The sequence below is a fragment of the Esox lucius genome, chromosome 21 (assembly GCF_011004845.1).
Source record: "Esox lucius isolate fEsoLuc1 chromosome 21, fEsoLuc1.pri, whole genome shotgun sequence".
NCBI classification, from domain to species: domain Eukaryota; kingdom Metazoa; phylum Chordata; class Actinopteri; order Esociformes; family Esocidae; genus Esox; species Esox lucius.
Window position 1 is genome coordinate 778,121 of NC_047589.1, and position 20,628 is coordinate 798,748.

Genomic DNA, 20,628 nt, shown 5'->3' on the forward strand with positions numbered 1-20,628 from the left:
CTCCAACACCCCGTAGAGGGTATAGAGCTGGTCCAGTGTTCCACGGCCCGGACGAAAACCACACTGTTCCTCCTGAATCCGAGGTTCTACTATCGGCCGTATTCTCCTCTCCAGAACCCTGGCATAGACTTTCCCGGGGAGGCTGAGAAGTGTGATCCCCCTATAGTTGGAACACACCCTCCGGTCCCCCTTCTTAAAAAGAGGGACCACCACCCCGGTCTGCCATCCCAGAGGCACTGTCCCCGACCGCCACGCGATGTTGCACAGGCGTGTCAACCAAGACAGCCCCACAACATCCAGAGACTTGAGGTACTCAGGGCGGATCTCATCCACCCCCGGTGCCTTGCCACCGAGGAGTTTCTTGACCACCTCAGTGACTTCAGCCCGGGTGATGGACGAGTCCACCTCTGAGCCCTCATCCTCTGCTTCCTCAATGGAAGAAGTGACAGCGGGATTGAGGAGATCCTCGAAGTACTCCTTCCACCGCCCGACGACATCCTCAGTTGAGGTCAACAGCTGCCCACCTCTACTGTAAACAGCGTTGGTAGGGCACTGTTTCCCTCTCCTGAGGCGCCGGATGGTTTGCCAGAATCTCTTCGAGGCCAGCCGATAGTCCTTCTCCATGGCCTCACCGAACTCCTCCCAGGCCCGAGTTTTTGCCTCCACAACCACCCGGGCTGCAGCCCGCTTGGCCTGTCGGTACCCGTCAGCTGCGTCAGGAGTCCCACAAGCCAACCAGGCCTGATAGGACTCCTTCTTCAGCTTGACGGCATCCCTTACTTCCGGTGTCCACCACCGGGTTCGGGGATTGCCGCCTCGACAGGCACCGGAGACCTTACGGCCACAGCTCCGAGCGGCTGCTTCGACAATGGCGGTGGAGAACATGGTCCACTCGGACTCAATATCTCCAGCCTCCCTCGGGATCCAGTCGAAGCTCTGCCGGAGGTGGGAGTTAAAGATCTCTCTGACAGGAGACTCGGACAGACGTTCCCAGCAGACCCTTACAGTACGCTTAGGCCTGCCGAGTCTGTCCAGCTTCCTCCCCCGCCATCGGATCCAACTCACCACCAGGTGGTGATCAGTTGACAGCTCCGCCCCTCTCTTCACCCAAGTGTCCAAGACATACGGCCGCAGGTCAGATGAGACGAGAACAAAGTCGATCATCGACCTGCGGCCTAGGGTGTCCTGGTGCCACGTGCACTGATGGACACCCTTATGCTTGAACATGGTGTTCGTTATGGACAAACTGTGACTAGCACAGAAGTCCAATAACTGAACACCACTCGGGTTCAGATCAGGGGGGCCGTTCCTCCCAATCACGCCCCTCCAGGTGTCACTGTCGTTGCCCACGTGGGCGTTGAAGTCCCCCAGTAGAACAATAGAGTCCCCAGTCGGAGCACTTTCCAGCACCCCTCCCAGAGACTCCAAGAAGGTCGGGTACTCTGCACTGCGGTTCGGCCCGTAGGCACAAACAACAGTGAGAGACCTATCCCCGACCCCTGGCGCAGGGAAACGACCCTCTCGTTCACCGGGGTAAACTCCAACACATGGCGGCAGAGCTGGGGAGCTATAAGCAAACCCACACCAGCCCGCCGCCTCTCACCATGGGCAACTCCAGAGTGGTGAAGAGTCCATCCTCTCTCAAGGAGTGTGGTTCCAGAGCCCAAGCCATGCGTAGAGGTGATCCCGACTACCTCTAATCGGAACCTCTCAACCTCACGCACTAACTCAGGCTCCTTCCCCGCCAGCGAGGTGACATTCCACGTCCCTAGAGCTAGTTTCCGTGTCCAGAGATCGGGTTGTCTAGGCCCCTGCCTTCGACTGCCACCCGATCCTCTTCGCACCGGCCCCTTATGGTCCCTCCTGTGGGTGGTGAGCCCACGGGAGGGCGTACATACAGATATTTAACAAAATAGAGGTTTTCTTTAAATGTGTATGTCCATAATTCACTGAGAGTTCAGCCAGCCCTCAGCACCGTATCCTGCCATGGCACATGAAAAACCTCATCAGGTCATTGCAGAATCCAACAGCAGCCCGAGAGGCTCTCCCTGCATCAGCAAAGGTGCCTCCCTCTGTGACCTGTCTTATCCACTCCCTGGCTGTGCCTCACCATTGTTCAAAAGAGTCTTTGAAACTAGGTGGTATATACTTAGTTGCAGGTGTTAGCAGCTTCTGTATAGGCCAGATAGTTGTGCAGTGCAGCACAGGCCTTCACAACGTCTACATTCGTCTGGTAGGAATTCCGACAGTCTGCCTAGAATTCTCCACCTTGTGACCGTCATACCAAATGAGTTCTCAATCACACATCTGGCCTGTGAATGTTGATTGGTGTAGACCCTCTTGCTTTTGTTCAGGTTGGCACCTGGTAAAGCAGAATATACACTGACATTTAAAATAACCAAAACCCCACTGACCAACTGCATTTTGTTGTACTTTACTTGTACTGTTCAATGACAAAGTTGAATCTATTGTCAGTGAACAAGTACAGTACAAGGTTATGCAGTTTGCGTCTAACCAGAAGTGCAAATAGAGGGCAAACTATTTACAAGTATTAAGTATATATATGTGCAAGTGGTATGTATAGATGTGGGTATGATGTATATCCTGCTCTACAAGCGAACAAACCAGGTGCCAAGCGTCTTCTCTCTTTTCTTATTCATTTAGTTTTACTAGTTCTCTCAAAAGCGCCATTCCAGAAACTGTCTTCCCAGATCTAGCTAGTTAGTTTCCTATTATATTGTTTACCAACGATTTGCGCGACATCGCCGTCTATTGCTAAGATGTGTAATGGCCATCTACACAACAAGGCACAAAGGCGCACAACTCTAAATGTTGAGCATGTCTGCGTACAGACGCACATGACGTTAACAACACAGACCCGCAGAACTGAGCATGGTACTGGACTACACTTCCCAACATGCTTCACTTCACAGAGCATACACTTTAAGTGAATTATTATGCCATGAAAATCTAAACCGATTTCACATGACAGACACCCTCCCCCTGCCTCCAGGTTAATTCCTTTTGAAGTTGGCCATCACACACTTTCTCTTTCTATCTCTTTATCTCATTATCACACACACATACACATATAATGACCCACATGACTTACAGAAGGATGAACTCCAGGCAATCAGCTGATCTTCCATGACCATAGCCTAACAGACATCTTCAGCGATTAAGAGATAAAACATGCTGTTGGTGAACTCTCCTTTCACTGACTGGTAAGCAAACAATCAATCAGGCAGCTCCACTCTACAAGACACCTTCAGGGGTCTAGTAGAGTCCATACCTCAGTTGGCATTGTTGTGGCGGCACGCGGAGGACCAACAGCATATTACGCAGGTGGTCATTCATGTTTTGGCACCTCAGTCTACTTGAAACACACTAAGTTGAAAAAAGTGTGCCATAATGAATAATTGACCCGTAGTTCACTACACATAGTAGTGGTTGACGGCCTATATTCTAAATGTTGTTCTAAAATAATTGCTATTATGAATAACTGGCCCTAGTTAACTAAGAATTTTGAATGATTTAAGTTTGTAATTTTCAAATATACCTCTGGCTGGGCGATCCCTTAGAGATAGGGTGAGAAGCTCGGTCACCCGGGAGGAGCTCAGAGTAGAGCCGCTGCTCCTCCACATCGAGAGGGGTCAGCTGAGGTGGCTTGGGCATCTGTTTCGGATGCCTCCGGACGCCTTCCTGGGAAGGTGTTCCGGTCCCGTCCCACCGAGAGGAGACCCGGGGAAGACCTAGGACACGCTGGAGGGACTATGTCTCACGGCTGGCCTGGGAACGCCTCGGTGTCCCCCCGGAAGAGCTGGAGGAAGTGTCTGGGGAGAGGGAGGTCTGGGCATCCCTGCTTAGACTGCTGCCCCCGCGACCCGGCCCCGGATAAGCGGAAGATGATGGATGGATGGACCTCTGAAAATCATTCAATCGTCTGACCCTATATTTTCAGCCATTATCAGCACTTGACTTCCCAGGTAAAATATTATGGGTCAAATGCAGTTAATGGCCCTCTTTTGAAAAGGTTTCCTGGTGAAGGCTGCAAATAGTTAAAAAGTCTGAAGACTGTTAAAGCATCCATGCAGTATTCATCATTCTTATCACTATTAAATTAATGTTTCTCCCCTTCACCTCTGTCTCCCTCTGATTTTCACTGTAAAAAACAATAAAATAAGTAAGGAAAGTGAGTGTTCATTTGAGTTTGAATCATGAATCGGCGCATACAGGCAGTCATCCAGGATCCCGCAGAGGTCAGTGCAATTTGTTTCAGCTCAGCCCTAGGTGGTAGTTGACCAGGGTTGCCATATATTCTCCTGTTGACTTACTACTGAGGTTGGGTGTCTACAAGATCAATTGTGCTTGTTGGCTAAGGGTTTTGTTCAGTACGTTTGTCTCTGCAAAAACTACATGAACATTTCCTGAGCATCCTTCGGCATTTTAAATCCTAAGTCAAGTCATGTGGAGGTTTGGAATTAATGTGATTAAGCATATGTCAAGAAAAGTTACAAATTTTAAAAATGGTTTACTTCAAAGCTATAGCAAAGCTTCACTACAAAAGTTATATCCTATCTGAAAAGGATACCATTCCTGGCATTTTATTGTTTAACTTTATTTATACAGAAAAACCAAGCTGAGATCTACGGTCTGTTTTACAGTTGAGACCTGTATTAAAGTCATAAATAAAAACATACATAGATATGAAACAGATTAAGAAAAAAAATTAATCACAATGAATTCAAAAAAGGTTTAAAAGTATTTATTAATACATTATTCATTCATTATAAAAAAAAAGATTGCCTTACTGTATAGGAACCAAAACATCTAGCTTAAGGTTACTCTGTAAGACAGTCCATTGTTGAGACAAACAAGCCTGCAGTATCTTTAGGACTAAACAGTCTTGAGAACGCATTTCATAATTCCTTTTTTAAGTAATTAAGTATTTATTTCAGTGGTTTCTGTAGTAAAGCCTCAAATCCTTTCTGGAAGTCAGAAAGTCCCAATCAACCATAGTGTATAAAAGACAATGATGTGCCCATAAGTTTGCACCAGTAAAAAATTGCAAAGCTGCCATCATCCAACCAAAGCCCAAGGTATTTGTAGGGCACCTGTTTTATAACAGGACCGTACAGATAAGTAATATTTATCATGGTTGGAAGACAAGGCCGACGTGCAGAGAGGTGGTGAGAAAACATTCCTTTAATGGTTTCTTTACAACACAACAAAAACGGCGTGATAGCAACCGAGAACTGAAATGTACAAGGCACAAACAATCATCCAAAACTTAGGTTAGAAAATTGGAACTTAAATAGGATCCCAAATAAGACACAATGCAGGGCAGATGCTTCTAATTGGGGACAACAAAAACTAAACATAGTGATGCCTAGAAAGGTATCCCTGCAGTCAGGCCCTTTTTGTGATGTTGAGAATAGTATATACTTAGTTTTAATTAAATATTGTTATATTTATAAGTAAGGTTTGGAGAAAAAAATTAAAAGGCAGCAGCATACAGTATTGTCAGCATAAAAGTGAAAATTACAGTTTCTCACAGTTACAGACATCATTTATATACAAAGAGAACAATTAATTACCCAATATTGAACCCCGGGGAACTCAATTTTGAACTATTCAAACTCAACCTTATTGTTACAATAGTTCGGTTTAGATCACTGAGCAAATTCTGAAACCATATAAAGCTGTCCACAGTGATGGCAATTCCTTCAGCAAAATGGAATATCAGTGTATCAAAAGCTAATTTATCTTTATAAATTGATTTTTGTATTGGGTGCAAGTAGGGTTGCTTGGAGCTACCTTTCATTTACTAATCCAGTGCTCTTGACCACTAGGCTACCCCGCCCTTCATACCGAAAAAGGCCACTATCTTTTGTGTTATTTTTATCTCATAGTGTGAAAATATAATCAAGAAAACAGAATTTCCCCCTTACATCTCCATAGTGAAACAAAGGTTTTGAGTGGCTCCTGACATTAAAACAGTCTAATAAACACTTTTTTCACTTGGAGAATCAGCTATGTTTCTCTTAGGTTGTGATTAGCAGGAGAGACACCCTTCCTATGCGTGGCCTACTGAAGGAACAATGACCACCGTTGTGTTATAAGCTGTGCCTCCATATCCCTTATCGAACATCAGCACTTGGGGATGTTGGTTATGTTACCTCCTATGTAAAATGTCCACCACACCACCCTGGGAAACTGCGATCTATTGTCCCTCACCTTGGAGTGGGATCTGGTAAGAGGGAGAGGGCACAAAGGGGCAGCCAGGGCTCTCATGCTAGGGCTTTGTAGTACACCGCTGAGAGAACAGAGGACCGGGCAGTGCAGCAAAAGTAGGCTACAGGTAGACTGAGAGAGCATAAAAGGGATAAACATAGGAATTTGGGCCCATGAATGGCCATTCATGTATTTGCTTGACAAACAATGCCGTCAAGCTGGAGTTTAAACAGAGTGGCAAGGATTTGATATCCGAGATAGATCTTGTTTACTCCCAAGCCTATTGTTTCTTTTTTCTACCCTTTGAGAGGCAAGGCCACAGGCCACCTGAATGCCAAGGTCAAGTTTTTTTAATACTTACATATTTATTAATTTCCTTTACCATTAAGACATGCCATGCCGCTTTCTAGGCTTCGGAATAGTCTATGCTATGTAAATGCCACACATTTTTTTAAACAGTGAACTTTGACAGATACCCGTAAATATATCATTAGACACTGGGGCTGTACACTTTTTAATGAACATCACGCTCCACATAGAGTTAGCTAGGGGGTTTAGTTGATTGGTTTCTAATGGGTTTTTCGAAGTCAGCTCCGAACTTTTCATTGGCTCTTACCAGACTTGTACCAGTGTGTAGCTATGGCCTATGTAAAAAGCCATTCAGCTTCCTTGAGTTACAAACCCAAGATTATAGTGTTTAGTTACCACACAGGATGGAGAGTGTGTGATAAAGGAGAACATTAGGCTTAATGGGACTGACAAAACTCCAAAAATGTAAATCCAAAAGGAAATATTAATTGAAGAGAATATGTATCATGTACAGTCCCTTATATTCACCCTAACCCTCTTTGGGTAAAACATGGGTTATATGCAAGCCCTAGTTAATTTATCTGATTCTGTTTTAACATGTAACAGGATAATATAAAGGCATTAAGCTGTCCTAGTTGAGATAATGCTAAGTGTTTTTTGTAAGCGTGTCCATGAAAACAGCAATTTGTTTTTACTTTGTGAGATGGAACATTTCAGCAGTACACATATATTGCTTGTAACTCAGTTGTATATAGGTCAAAGGTCATTCAATTTACAGTATTGAGAATTGGAATGCCATTAGTTGTTAGTGTTTAAAAACACCAGTCTTTCTTCAGTAGCCATAGCAACTGATTAGTATACAAAATATTGCTGTAAACCAACTTGGCTGCTGCCTAACTGTGATACATTTCCACGCTGCTAAACTTAAAACCATATTGGTTGCTTTACATCATGATACATATTGTTGTATTAACAAACAGCATACAACATATACAAAACATTAGGTTGTTGCTTGCATAGTATGCAAAGTCCTCAAATAAAGTTCAAGTCTACATTGTCTGGTTCAGGGTGCAGTAGCCCTTTAAACAACAGATTCTCATTGAAGCTAAGGAGCCCTTCATTCAGAATGGGTCAAAGGATTTATCCTATTGTCCTTTTTCTATTGTGCTTTTGGAGTGGCCCGAAAACCAAACACACAGCCTTTGTCTTATGTTTGGATCAGCTATAGTGCCTTTTCATGCACAGTGGAGTCCAATGTGTCCACCATGCCCTACATGTCACAAATACAATGAAACACCTAGGCACTGTATAATAACTGGCATTTTAGGAACACTTGGGAGCCATTTGCGAATGTAAGGAGGTACAATTTGGGTAACTCACAAGCTCCTGGAATAATCATTAATCTTGCTCAAAGCACATATCTTAAAAAATAAACTACACCCAGCCATGAATATAGGCCTATTAAACATGTCTCATAGCGTAGTATATGAACAATGAAGGAGGTTCTTATATCTATATTTGTATTGTATTGCACTTTGCAAACTATTCAGTAAGCTATTTGTGAAATAGACTGAAGGGCACAGGAATGCTCACCTATGCCAATTACACCAAGGCCCTTCTTTCACCTTACACTATTTTCTGACAAAAATTGTGTTTTGCATTTTGACTCTTGATATTAGATTGCTACACTCTGTACCAAGACAGTTTGAAAAGGTTTAAGCAAAGTTATGAGTTCATAAACCTTTTATACACCTAGAAAATCGGAAGGCAACCTGTTTGCTCTTTGACTTATCAAGAGGGTGAATGCAATGAACTGCTATACCCAAAGACTGTAGATTGCTTCCAAAGCTCATTAGCCTGTAATACCTTTTTGTTATTTTACTAGGCTATAGACTATGAATGAATGATTTTGTAAACAGGCACTTATTTCACATGTAAATCATCCTTAATCAAGTGATTTCCTGTACATTTAATGTAAGAACGTGTCAGGTTGCCGGGTAAAATAAGATTTTAAACGTTGAATGTGATTGGATAATAGCCGCGAAGGAGAGCCGTGGGGCGGTGATTCTAGGACCCGAGATTCTGCAATCCACTATGTCGCGGGACCTAAAGGGACTACTAGAATTGAGCGAATCAATTTTTTCCTACGGATGATGAACAATCGAGGATTTTATCAATTGGAATGAAGAACAATGACGTAAAACGTTCTGCACGGTCATGGGAGTAAATGTAGCCTATTGTAATGGATGTTGACCTTGTTTTTCAGCAAGTTTTTCCTAACAGGTAGCTAGCACTAGCTTACCAGTGTTACTGACAGGATCAGCCTGCTTGTTGTGCTTTTTGGTCTTCTGCCCTAGCAACCAAATTGATTTTGATACAACGCAATGCTTTTTGAATTATGTTAATGAACACCTTTTCTTCTTTAAAAACGAAAACAATGCATACTTTTGTGTTAAGGAGTTTTCCATCAATATGTAACAGGTATGTTGCACCATGCGTTGTCCCTCCACCGAAAACTAGGTGTTTACGGTTGCGATGGTGTGACACTATTTTCTAGTGATGTGTTTGTAAACACAACCACAGTATCCAGTGAGAACCGGCGCGAAATGTTACCCATTTCTGAACATGACTGTAATTTATGTTTGGCCCGGCTCCTGATGGCTTATATTATTTGCGTGTTCATTAACAACCTGATGCGTTACTCGATGTCGGTATATTTAAATCGAATTATATTTCTATTATCATGTGTGCTATTATTATTAGAATGTATTATATATATATATATAAATATTAGGAGAGACCTAAAATATTGGCCATGCTTAGCAACAAGTGAAAAAACACTAGGTTAGACTAGTCGGTCGTTATGTGGCATAACAGCTGTCGACTGCGGTCTGTATCTCGATTTAGGTCAATCACGCGCAAAATATTCACGCATAATATTCATGAAAATAAAGTACTCAGGTTTTACCAGTGCTGTAGTCGGACCAGGAGCACCCCCACCACAATCAGTTCGTGGTTTACAAACAATAGGCTTAACCAACGTGTAGTAAACTTCGCTGTGGAAGTAGGCAAAACAAAATCGACCGCGGGCTGATGGGCAAAATGTTGTATGTGGAATATCAGATAAATGCAATTTGTTTAAAAGTGGCCTGTCTTCTATGACTGCATACGTTGCAGTACCAGAACTCATTCGAAATTATGTAAACTAAATTGATTTGTGAAAGTTGTTGTTATTTGAAACTGCATGGGTCCTTGCCATTAGGGTAATATAGGCTATATATATACGGGACCGAAATGCATAATACTCGGGTCAATAAAGCGTGCGTATATAGCCAGTGGAGTTGCTCTTTCCCCAAGCCCGGAATGAGGATAGGATAGGGTACATAGGCTATTACTGTGGTCTTATGTATCTAACTTTCTTTTGTATTCATTCCATGTAGAGTTTTACAATCGACGAAAATGAAGAGAGAGGACGGTGGTGTGGATTAGAACCCTTAATATTTTCTGCGGTCGCTGGACGGAGTAGTTTATACGCCTGCTTTTGGATTTCTTCCCGTCTTTTAATGTGGGTTCCTAAGGACTTTTGCCTCCGTGGTTTGAAATGAAATAATGGCGACACGTTGGACTGATTCGCTGCAAAATGAAGAGAATAAACACAGGGACGAATCTCCAATTTACGAGGTAAGACATACCCCATTTATAGTAGAATGAGAAAACCACCTTGGACCCCCAATCTTAGCCTTATAATTTGACGACGTCATTATTCCAGACTACAAAACACAATCTAAGAATTGTAAGAAACGTTTAATATGTGTATAGTATTGAATTTGTATTAAATAGAAGTACTAGGAATGCATTTAATAACTCAATGGTCTAGAGAGAACAGCTGTCCATTTCATGACTGGAAATAAACATGGGGAGGCGACCTACAGAAAATATGCCCACATTATCAGCCATTGATTAGATGTAGGTTACTTGTACTCAACCAGTTAGATGATTATTTTCTATCCTTGATGGCATAATTTGATGGACATAATAGACTTATTGGTTGTATAATTTAAGTGTGGCGCTGTTATTTGCTATTCTCCATTTGTAGTTTGGGTACACTAACATGCACATTTACGCTGGAGTCGCTCAGTATCTCCACCTGTTTGTACTAAAATACATATGAAACTATTGCATTTACTGCCAAAACACTGACTAAACTTGTCATGCTCTAGTTGTTTTCTAACCAACACAGTTGTATTGTTACAGTGGATATAAAAAGTCTAAACGCCCTTGTGAAAATGCCAGGTTTTTGTGATGTAAAAGAATGAGACAAAGATAAATCATGTCAGAACTTTTTATGTGACCTATAATGTGAAAAATTCAACTGAAAAACAAACTGAAATCTTCAAAGGGAAAAATTAAAAATAAAAACCTTACAATAACCTGGTTACATAAGTGTGCACACCCTTAAACTAAGTAGTCCAACCCCTACTCTTTTACTGAGTAGTACGATTCTCTTGTTTTTTCAGTTATCGTCACCTTTATTGTATTTATTGTGTTGTGCCACGAAATTGCATATTCAGTCTCTCTAGAAATTGCTCAATTCTTATGTCAATTCCAATTAGTATGTTAGTAGATAATAGTAAGTCTATTACTGGCTAATAAGCTGTTAAAATGGCCAGTGGCAAAAGCGATACAGTTCATATATGCTATTTGTGGTGGAGGTAAACTTAATAAGAAACATTAGTCAGTTTAACACAATGCTTAACGGTGTCTAGTGAAATATTCAGACTTGACATAATGTTAATATGTGACGTTGTAATGTTGAGATGTTATTCTGACACTCACACCCTTGTAGCTCAGTGGCATAGGGGTTGAAGACACAGCCTCCCACTTGGAAGACTGGGGTACGAGTCCAACAACATTTCTCACTTTTAATTGCAGGCCAGCGGAACTAGGCTTGCCGGGTTCCTTTTTTTCCTGGTCTAACCTTCTCAGCCATTATCTTGCCAGCCTCTTACCAAGCCAGCATGAATGCGACAAACAGCATTCTATAACACACCTCTATTCTCATCCCAGCAACACACCCACCCACATGCCATTTGCGGTTTCATCACCATCGTCACCAGATGCATGTCCTAACAGCTTTTTGTGGTTTATTCCATCATTGGAAATGGTAAAGCGTAATCCTCTTACCCATTGCAGGAGCCTGTACTGTATGGATGTCGAACATTTTGGAAACAGCATAGGCAAGAAGTAGACAACAGAACTGTGTGTTGGGGGATGGGAAGGCTGGGGAAAAGGGGTGTGCAGGTGTGACTATTGGTTGTCTGAAGTCCATGGTTTGAGTATGTCTGAAGTCCCAAGTCTGATGCATTACATGGATTTTGGAATCAAGCATGGGTAAGATGAATAAAGCCCTATAACTACATCATTATCTCCTTGGTTTTCATTTGGTAAGCTTGTTTGTAGCCAGACAGGGATGTACAATAAATCTGTAGCCTTGCCGTTTGGCTTCCCACCCTGTAGTTGTTCCAGTCTAGTACCTCATAGGCTATCTAAAATGTTTCTTTTCACCAACTCAAACTGTAACTACAGTTTCACAGCAGGTTGTGCTGACTCCTTGTTCAGATAAAGCATTCATCAGGATTTAGTACCAAGAAAGTGGAGGAAAGGGTACTTACTATTTTGAACCAGTAGTTGAAAACAATTATTTTACAATCATTCTGAAAGAGGCCCTATTTAAATGTTTTTCCTATTCCATTTTCCTATTTATTATACTTTGCTGGCTACAACCTTCAGTAGCTACGTTATAGGACGCCTAAGATAAAACAGTTTACTGTTATATTGCGACTATTTCTGGTGGATTAAAAACATTATGCATTAGGATTTGTTCAGGATAGGCAAAAACTACGCTGACTACATGATTCTCTGGAAAAACTCAGTTATCGTTACCTACAGTGAGGAGAACAAGTATTTGATACACTGCCGATTTTGCAGGTTTTCCCACTTACAAAGCATGTAGAAGTCAGTAATTTTTATCATAGGTACTCTTCAACTGTGAGTGATGGAATCTAAAACGAAAATCCAGAAAATCACATTGTATGATTTTTAAGTAATTCATTTGCATTTTTTTGCATGACATAAGTATTTGATACATCAGAAAAGCAGAACTTAATATTTGGTACAGAAACTTTGTTTGCAATTACAGAGATCATACATTTCCTGTAGTTCTTGACCAGGTATGCACACACTGCAGCATGGATTTTGGCCCACCTTCTCCACATGACCTCCAGATCCTTGTTGGCCAAGATCTCGCAATACATGGCCCCATCCATCCTCCCCTCAATACGGTGCAGTCGTCCTGTCCCCTTTGCAGAAAAGCATCCCCAAAGAATGATGTTTCCACCTCCATGCTTCATGGTTGGGATGGTGTTTTTGGGGTTGTACTCATCCTTCTTCTTCCTTCAAACACGGCGAGTGGAGTTTAGACCAAAAAGCTAAATATTTGTCTCATCAGACCACATGACCTTCTCCCATTCCTCCTCTGGATCATCCAGATGGTCATTGGCAAACTTCAGACGGGCCTGGACATGCGCTGGCTTGAGCAGGGGGACCTTGCCAGGTAAAGGCGCCCGATGCCGACGCTCATCGGACCCCAGAAAATGTGTTGGTCGATATAGACAGCAGGACGGTGGCCATGGAAGTCGGAATCCGCTAAGGAGTGTGTAACAACTCACCTGCCAAATCAACTATTTATAATTTTGGGCTGGCTGAGCTAGGCTTGCCTTGTTCCCTTCTAGTTTTATTACATCCCTGTTTCCCAAAAGGTTGTGGCACTTAAAATGCAAATAGAAACTGAATGCAATGATATGTAAATCATTTATCCCTACATTTAATTGAAAATTAATTGGAAAAATACATGCCCATTTTGAATTTGATGCCAGCAACATGTTTAAAAAACTTTGGGACAGGGGCATGTTTATGACTGTGTTACATCACCTATTCTTTTAAAAATACTCTGTTTGGGAACTTTGGAGACCTATTGCTGTTGTTTTGAAATTGAAATGTATTTCCATTCTTGCTTGATACAGGATTGCTTCGGAGTCTCCTTTGTCGTATTTTCCATTTTTTATAATGTGCCAAATGTTTTCAATACAGGACAGGTCTGAACTGCAGACAGGCCAGTTTAGCGCCCATAATCTCTTACTACGGAGCCATGCTGTTGTGATACGTGCAAAATGTGGATTGGCTTTGTTTTGCTGAAAAAAAGATGTCATCTGGGTTGCAGCATATGTTGCTCCAAAACTTGTATATATTGTTCAGTATTAATTGTGCCTTCACAGATGCTTTTATGGTTGCAGCAATGTACTGTGTTCACAGTCAAACAATAGTTTTGGAAGTGTTCCTGAGCCCCTACAGTGATGTCCACTACAGAATTGTGTCTGTTTTTAATATAGACCGCCTGAGGGCCCAAATATCACAGCCATCCAATACTGGTTTTCGGCCCTGTCCCTTGCACACAGAGATTTCTCCGGATTCTCTGAACCTTTTAATAATATTATGTACCATGGATGATAAGATCCCCAAACACAAAAATGTCACATAGTGTAACAATTTAAGAACATTTCTCTATTTGCCTGCGTCGTCTTTCACAGAGTGGTGAACCCCATCCATATCTTCCCTTCTGACAGAGCCATCATCTCTGGAAGAATCTTTTAATACCCAATCATGTTACTGACCTGTTTCCATATATTTTTCAAGAAACAATTAAATGTCTCAGTTTTAACATTTGAAATGTTGTCTTTGTACTATTTTCTATTGAATATAGGGTTTTGTTTTTATTTACATTTTACGTAGTGTCCTAACTTGTTGGGGTTTGTAAAAAAATATTGATCTCTACTTCAGTTTTAGTAAAGGTTAAATAAATGATGGCAAGGTTGTATAAAATATGATTAAGGAGAGCTAAATCATTGCCATGATTTGACTAGAGGGGATGCAAGATGTACAGTTGTCAGTATGGGGCTGTATGATTGTCACACAAATGTATAGAGACTGCAGTGTTGTTTGGCACATTATGGCGCCTGTGCAGACCCTGTGATGCCCTCCCTCCAATGCTTGTCACTGGCTTGTTGTTGTCTCTCTGTTGCGCACATGTGCAATTGGGCTGTACTCTGCTAGCACTACTGGGCCCTCATTCAGGGTGGTTGCGGTTGGTGGGTGTCTCTTTGGTTGATGCTTGGCAATGTGGGTGGATTGATTTCCTGCCTGTTGGGCCCTGTCCGGGGCCTCCCCCGGGTAGGGCCACAGTGTTGCCGGACCCCGCCTGTCTCAGTCCCAAGATCTTAAGCTGCTATACTATTGTGCTGGGGGAGTAGGGTCAGTTCTCCTTTCCCACTATGTTCTCCTTCTCCATTATAAATCTTTGTTGATATGAATTTTCCCAGTCTCCTGGTCCTGTGGACCAGGACATGAGGTCCTGGTCCACACCTGCGGAGTACCTGGTTTGGGGGGCCCATTTCTGTCCCTGTCCAAAATCTTCCTGGTTGTATTGCAGATCAAGATGATACCTGACGATTTCAGCTGCCACTATGCTGACACCACCTTCCTCCTCCGTGTTGTCCTTGTCCATCTGGTCATGCTTCTGACCTGGTCTAAATTTAAATAGACTCTGGATTTAGCCCACATGCATTTATTAGTTATTCCAATTGGACTCTTAATATTTCACCCGGCACAGCCAGAATTGGACTGGTCACCCCTCTGAGCTTGGGTCTTCTCTAGGTTTCTTCCTAAATTTTGTAGGGAGTTTTTCCTAGCCACTGAAATTCAACACTACTGTTGTTTGCTCCTTGGGGTTTAAGGCTGGGTGTTTTTGTAAAAGCACTTTGAGACAACTGCTGTTGTAAAAAGGGCTTAACATTTTTTTTTATTGATTGACATTATCTTTGGAAAAAGATCATGTGAGGGCAAACTATTTTGCTCCGGGGCCACATCACGATTTTGAAATTAAATCGAGGTCCATATTTGTTTTGTTAATCATGAATTACAATTTGTTAATCATAAATTATTTGTCGGCCAGAAAAGGGCAATAATTAAAACATTTGTACAGTAGGTACAGTAGGTTTAGGCCGGAGTCATGGAATTGTCTCCGGTCTACAGGCCTTAGTTTGCCCACCCCCGAAATAGACACTTGGCTCAAAAGAAAGCCTGTGTCCTTTAAATTGGAGTTGTGTTCAGATGTTGACGATTTGCCGTGTAAATACTGGGCACTTCCAGAACACTAGAGATTATATACCACGTTTTTTTCTTTCATCTAAATATGCCCTTTTCAGTTTTGTTACTGGTTTTCTGACGCAGTCCCACTTCTTCCCCATTTGGGTGTTTCACTTGTCTGTGTCCTACTTTTGCATTGAGCTGCTTAAGCTTCAATAAAAATGTTTTTTGTGCAGTTTTTGAATTAAAAAAATTGTCCTTTCCTGTGTATTAATATCACAATTTCACTTTAGTGGACCTAGACCACCTAAAGACCTCAGATTACATTGCAAAAGTGTGTTGTACTTAAGCCTGTTTCTGATTTTGCAATCAGAGGTGGGGTCCTCTGGAGTTGTGCAGGATCTGAAGAACTGAGACTTCTCTTATTGCTCCTTTTCATCTTTCATGCAGGGGGGTGGAAATGCAAATGTAGTTCCATGTGTCAGCTACCGTCTATGTCTGAACCCCCCTCTTGTGAGGCATAATCAGCACCTGCGGCCTAACGTGTGGAAACTGGGCAGGTGCTAGTCTGTACTTGCTAACACACCCGAGCAGACACACGCTTCATTCCCTTGTCTATTACTCTTATGAAAAATCCCATTCCCCTGGGTCTAATGAGAGTTCAGGCTCCAGGCGGCCAGGGCAGGACAGGGGCTGGGGGGATGCTGCCTCCCTGCCGTTCCCCCTCTTAGCTTCTTAATGAGGGAGATTTTATGGCTTATACACCCTCTCACCCCACCAAACACACTGGCTGTAGGCAAAGTGACAGTAGCCTGCCTAGTAGGTTTTTGAGGTACAGCTGCTCCCAGTCATTAGGAGAGAAATACCCCACACTCATACATAAATACAGCCCCCCCAAAGAAAGGAGCATAACCAGCTGAGACTCCACTCCCCTTTTGTTGTCTCTTCAAACCTAGTGATCCCCCACTCAAACATCACTGAAATGGTGCTTCACATTTAGCTCAACCTATTTGGTCTTGTCAACCTCCCTCGATTCACACAATGGTGTGGATTTTTTGGCAATTTTCTCATAATCATTTACATTGTCGAATGAGGTGTCCATTCCTGTGCAATCCCCTCCCGTGCCAATAGCCGTCTTCGTTGATTCTCTGTAATGTATCGATCCATCCCGGCTCCTGTCCAGGGTGGGCGGTAGCTATGCTTTTGAGAGTTGTTGACACACTCCCTTTTCCACTAGATGTAGCCCCTCCCTCCCCCTTAAATTTAGCTATTTTTTCTTGCCTTTTACTCGCCCTTTTATTCTGATTCTATTTTCTACCCCCCCACTCCTGAACTGAGGGCTGGTGTGGGAAAATCACAGCAAGATGTCACCCTGCATACCTTCCATGCTATCCTGCCTGAATGTGAGTGTTCAGAAAGAGTTATTTCTATCTGTGGTATTTGATGTGATGTTTAGTGCCGGTGGTCTGGGCTATTCATGTGGACTGTCCATGTGAATGCCTGCCAGAACTTAAGTTGGGTGGAAACTGGCAGTGAAAGACTCCATCAGTTTTTCCACAGCCTATCCCAACACCAGACGCCTTGTGTCAAAAGTAGACACGCATTTCCATTGTTGGGTTCCAGTCTCAATTAAGCCATTATAATCACATTTTAACCATGGGCTATAGTTGAGTTTTTTCCCCCCACTTTTTAAGATTTCATCTGTTTCAGATTTCAACTGACTAAATTGTAGCTCCTTCATCTTAATTTGTCAATTGTCAATCCTTTCAATTGAATATAAATTAGACAAATTTATTTGAAACCCAAATATGCTCTTTGTTTTCCTTCCGTCTTTCTGTCTGCAGCTCATTGCCATGAAAGTGCACTTTGCTTCTTCAGGCTTCTTCATATTCAATAAACAAGTCCACACCACCAAGCCCATGACCTGAACTTGACCCAAGTAAATGACGTTATGCCCCTCATACAACAACTACACAGAGACCCATCACTTGTGAGATTGCCAGAAAATTCCTCTTTTAGGGCTTTCCCAGTGTGGAAACACCAAGGTTGGCTCTCAGCCTGTTATCACTCGATCAGCCCATTTGGCCGTGGCTGCCATCAATTGTCCCTTTTTCTTCCCTGGAAAAGTCAATAAGGGAAGCCTCCATACATGTGGGCTCATTGGACTGTAGGTCAGCTAATCATTTTTGTGTCCATGCATCTGTGTCTCCCAACCCTCTACCAGTGGGTGGATAGTTGAAGAGCCTGTGTGCGGACCTTATCTACCAAGCTCTATTTTGGGGGTTTTCCCTCTTGGAGGGATGACACTGCTGAATGTTATCTGTCTTTGTCAAGCTATGAGCTGAATGCAAATATACCTCTGCAGAGAGGGACAGACAGACAGATGGATGAAAAGTGGAGTGGTCAGAAAGAAGAGAGATTAACTGGTGGGGAAAAAAACTGTTCTATTTTTGGTGTCAATGTCACAGCTTCTGCTTGGATGTCCCCATCCCTCTGGATAAAGAGAGCTGGACAGAATGAAGAAGGGGTGATGGGGAGGAGCGGGAGGAGCGGGTGGGGTGACTATAGCAGCACTTGCTTAATGCTCACTGAAGTTGAGGTGTTGGTTACATATTGTCTTTTGAGGTGTCTCAATAGAAAACAATAATCGGCCTATAGAAGCCTGAATGGTGTCATCACAAAATTTACAAACAGTAACCCACAATATCCACATGAAAGAATAATTAAAAAGTAATTACAAAGTGAACACTGCCTTGTTAATACTTGTTGGAACCACCGTTTGCTTGAATTCTTGTCATGAGTCTGTTTGAATGCATCCCGGCTCCTGTCCAGGGTGGGCGGGAGCTACGCTTTTGAGAGTTGTTGACACACTCCCTTTTCCACTAGATGTAGCCCCCTCCCTCTACTAACTGTGCTCATCTAGCCAAATTTCCCCATTAGTCCTTGCAGAATTGTTCACGCTCAATCTAGTTGCATGGTGACCGCATATGGACTGCATTCTTTAAGTCATTCCACAGATTCTCTATGGGATTTAGGTCGGGGCTCTGACTAGGTCACTCAAGGACATTCTCCTTCTTGTCCTTCAGCCACTGCACAGTTGCTTTGGCTGTGCGTTTTGGGTGATTGTCATGTTGAAATGTGAACCACCTTCCCATTTTTAACGGGCTCCGATGGGTTGATTTACAGATAGGGTTGTATAGAAGATATATTGTTTGTGCGATTTTCACGGTTTACATCAATGATCTGGCAACCTTGCATACACGACCTTACCGGTCCTGACATTGCGAAGATGAGTAACGTTGGAAATACAAGTGGATCTTAGTTTTCTTTTACACCCAAGCATGTCAGAATATTTTATTAAAACTTAATAACACCAAAACTACATCTAATCCGCATAACATTTGTTAACGTTTCAGATGATGTTTAGTAGAAACACTGATTTTTTTCAATAGAGTTTGTGAGACAGACAAAGATGACTGGTGAAAAGACAATTAGATTAGGGTACTGCTCCCAACAACAAAAAATAATGCAACAAAGCTGTAATAAATAATACCGCTTCTGTGATGCATTTTTAGTCAAATTAACATGAACATAGTATAACAATGAAAATAGACCACAATAATATTGCGATTAATTATAAAGTTTGAGGAGTGGTTTCATGGGCCATTGAGCCAAATTGGTGCATTTTCTGTCCCCATACCATTACATGCATTAACATGCATGAAAAGTACATGTTTAATACATTATTGTGTCAAGCAAAATGTCCTGCAGTTTGTCCTAATTGCAATTTGATGATACAGCATGTAAAACCTTAATAAAAACTACATAGAACACTGAACAAATTTGATTTTTACCCATCCCCACTCTCTAACACTGCACATCACCATGAAATGATTGGAATCCTTCAGAAATCTTTTTTTTTTATACATATTATTGTGTGACTTTATTTCCAATTTAGACATACACATTTTTTTCCTCATCAGAGTTTCATAATATGTTCGCTAAAATAAAAAAATGTTTGTGTCCCCAGGTTTTCACTCAGTCCCCTTTATAAAAATGTGACACTTTCCACAAGTCACATGAGCAACAGTAAGTAGCATCATTTGAGTCTCCCAAAGGCCGTGGGAAGACCAAAAGTCTGCATAATCTCCTGTATTTTATTATCATATTGTAAGTATGACTGAGAATGTCAATCTCAATGTTCCGTCCTGTTACCTAAATTATTTATTCGATGTTATTATGTTTTTTTTAAAGATAGCTTTGGTTAACCACTTGAAGGTGCAAAGTGTTCTCATGATACTATCATTGTTGCCATGTGGCTACATTTCATGCATTTGCGAATGTTATGCTATAAAGTCCTGTTACTCATAGGAATGGTAGTAGGACTGAATGAAAGTATCAGGAGTGAGAAGTTTGAATGAAATAGCCATTTTGAATGTGTCTGGTATACACTACTGTTCAAAAGCTTGGGGTCACTGAGAAATGTCTTTGTTGTCAAAAGAAAAGCATTTTTTGTCCATTAAAATAACATCAAATTGATCAGAAATACAGTGTAGACCTTGTTAATGGTATAAATTACTATTGTAGCTGCAAATAACAATTTCGTTTGCAATATCTACACAGGCGGAAAGATGTCCATTATCAGCAACCGTCAGTCCTGTTTTCCAATGGCACATTGTTTGCTAATCCATTGTTTGCTAATAATTTTCTGACTGAATGTGAGGGGTGTCACTGGACCTCCCTGTCTCAGCCCCAAGGTCTTATGCTGCTATATTATTGTGCCGGTGGAGTAGGATGACTTCTCGTTGTCCACTGTAAATCCTTGTAAATCTAAGGAATGCACTCTCTAAATGTTTCTTGTCTCCTGCCCTGTTTTAAACTTAG

The 20,628-nt window shown here is 42.1% G+C and overlaps 1 protein-coding gene across 2 annotated transcripts in view; it reads left to right on the plus strand.

The window, feature by feature from the left end:
- The first annotated feature begins 8,631 nt into the window (after positions 1 to 8,631).
- LOC105028187 (rho GTPase-activating protein 21) overlaps positions 8,632 to 20,628 on the plus strand; it is a 129,039-nt gene continuing 117,042 nt past the window's right edge. Inside the window, exons 1-2 of one of the 2 annotated variants that reach the window (XM_020045289.3) lie at positions 8,632 to 9,024; positions 9,984 to 10,224. In XM_020045289.3, coding sequence (XP_019900848.3) covers positions 10,153 to 10,224 — 72 coding nt within the window. In that variant the 5' untranslated portion in view covers positions 8,632 to 9,024; positions 9,984 to 10,152. The remainder of the gene's footprint in view (positions 9,025 to 9,983; positions 10,225 to 20,628) is intronic. The other variant, XM_020045290.3, reaches the window with a different exon arrangement.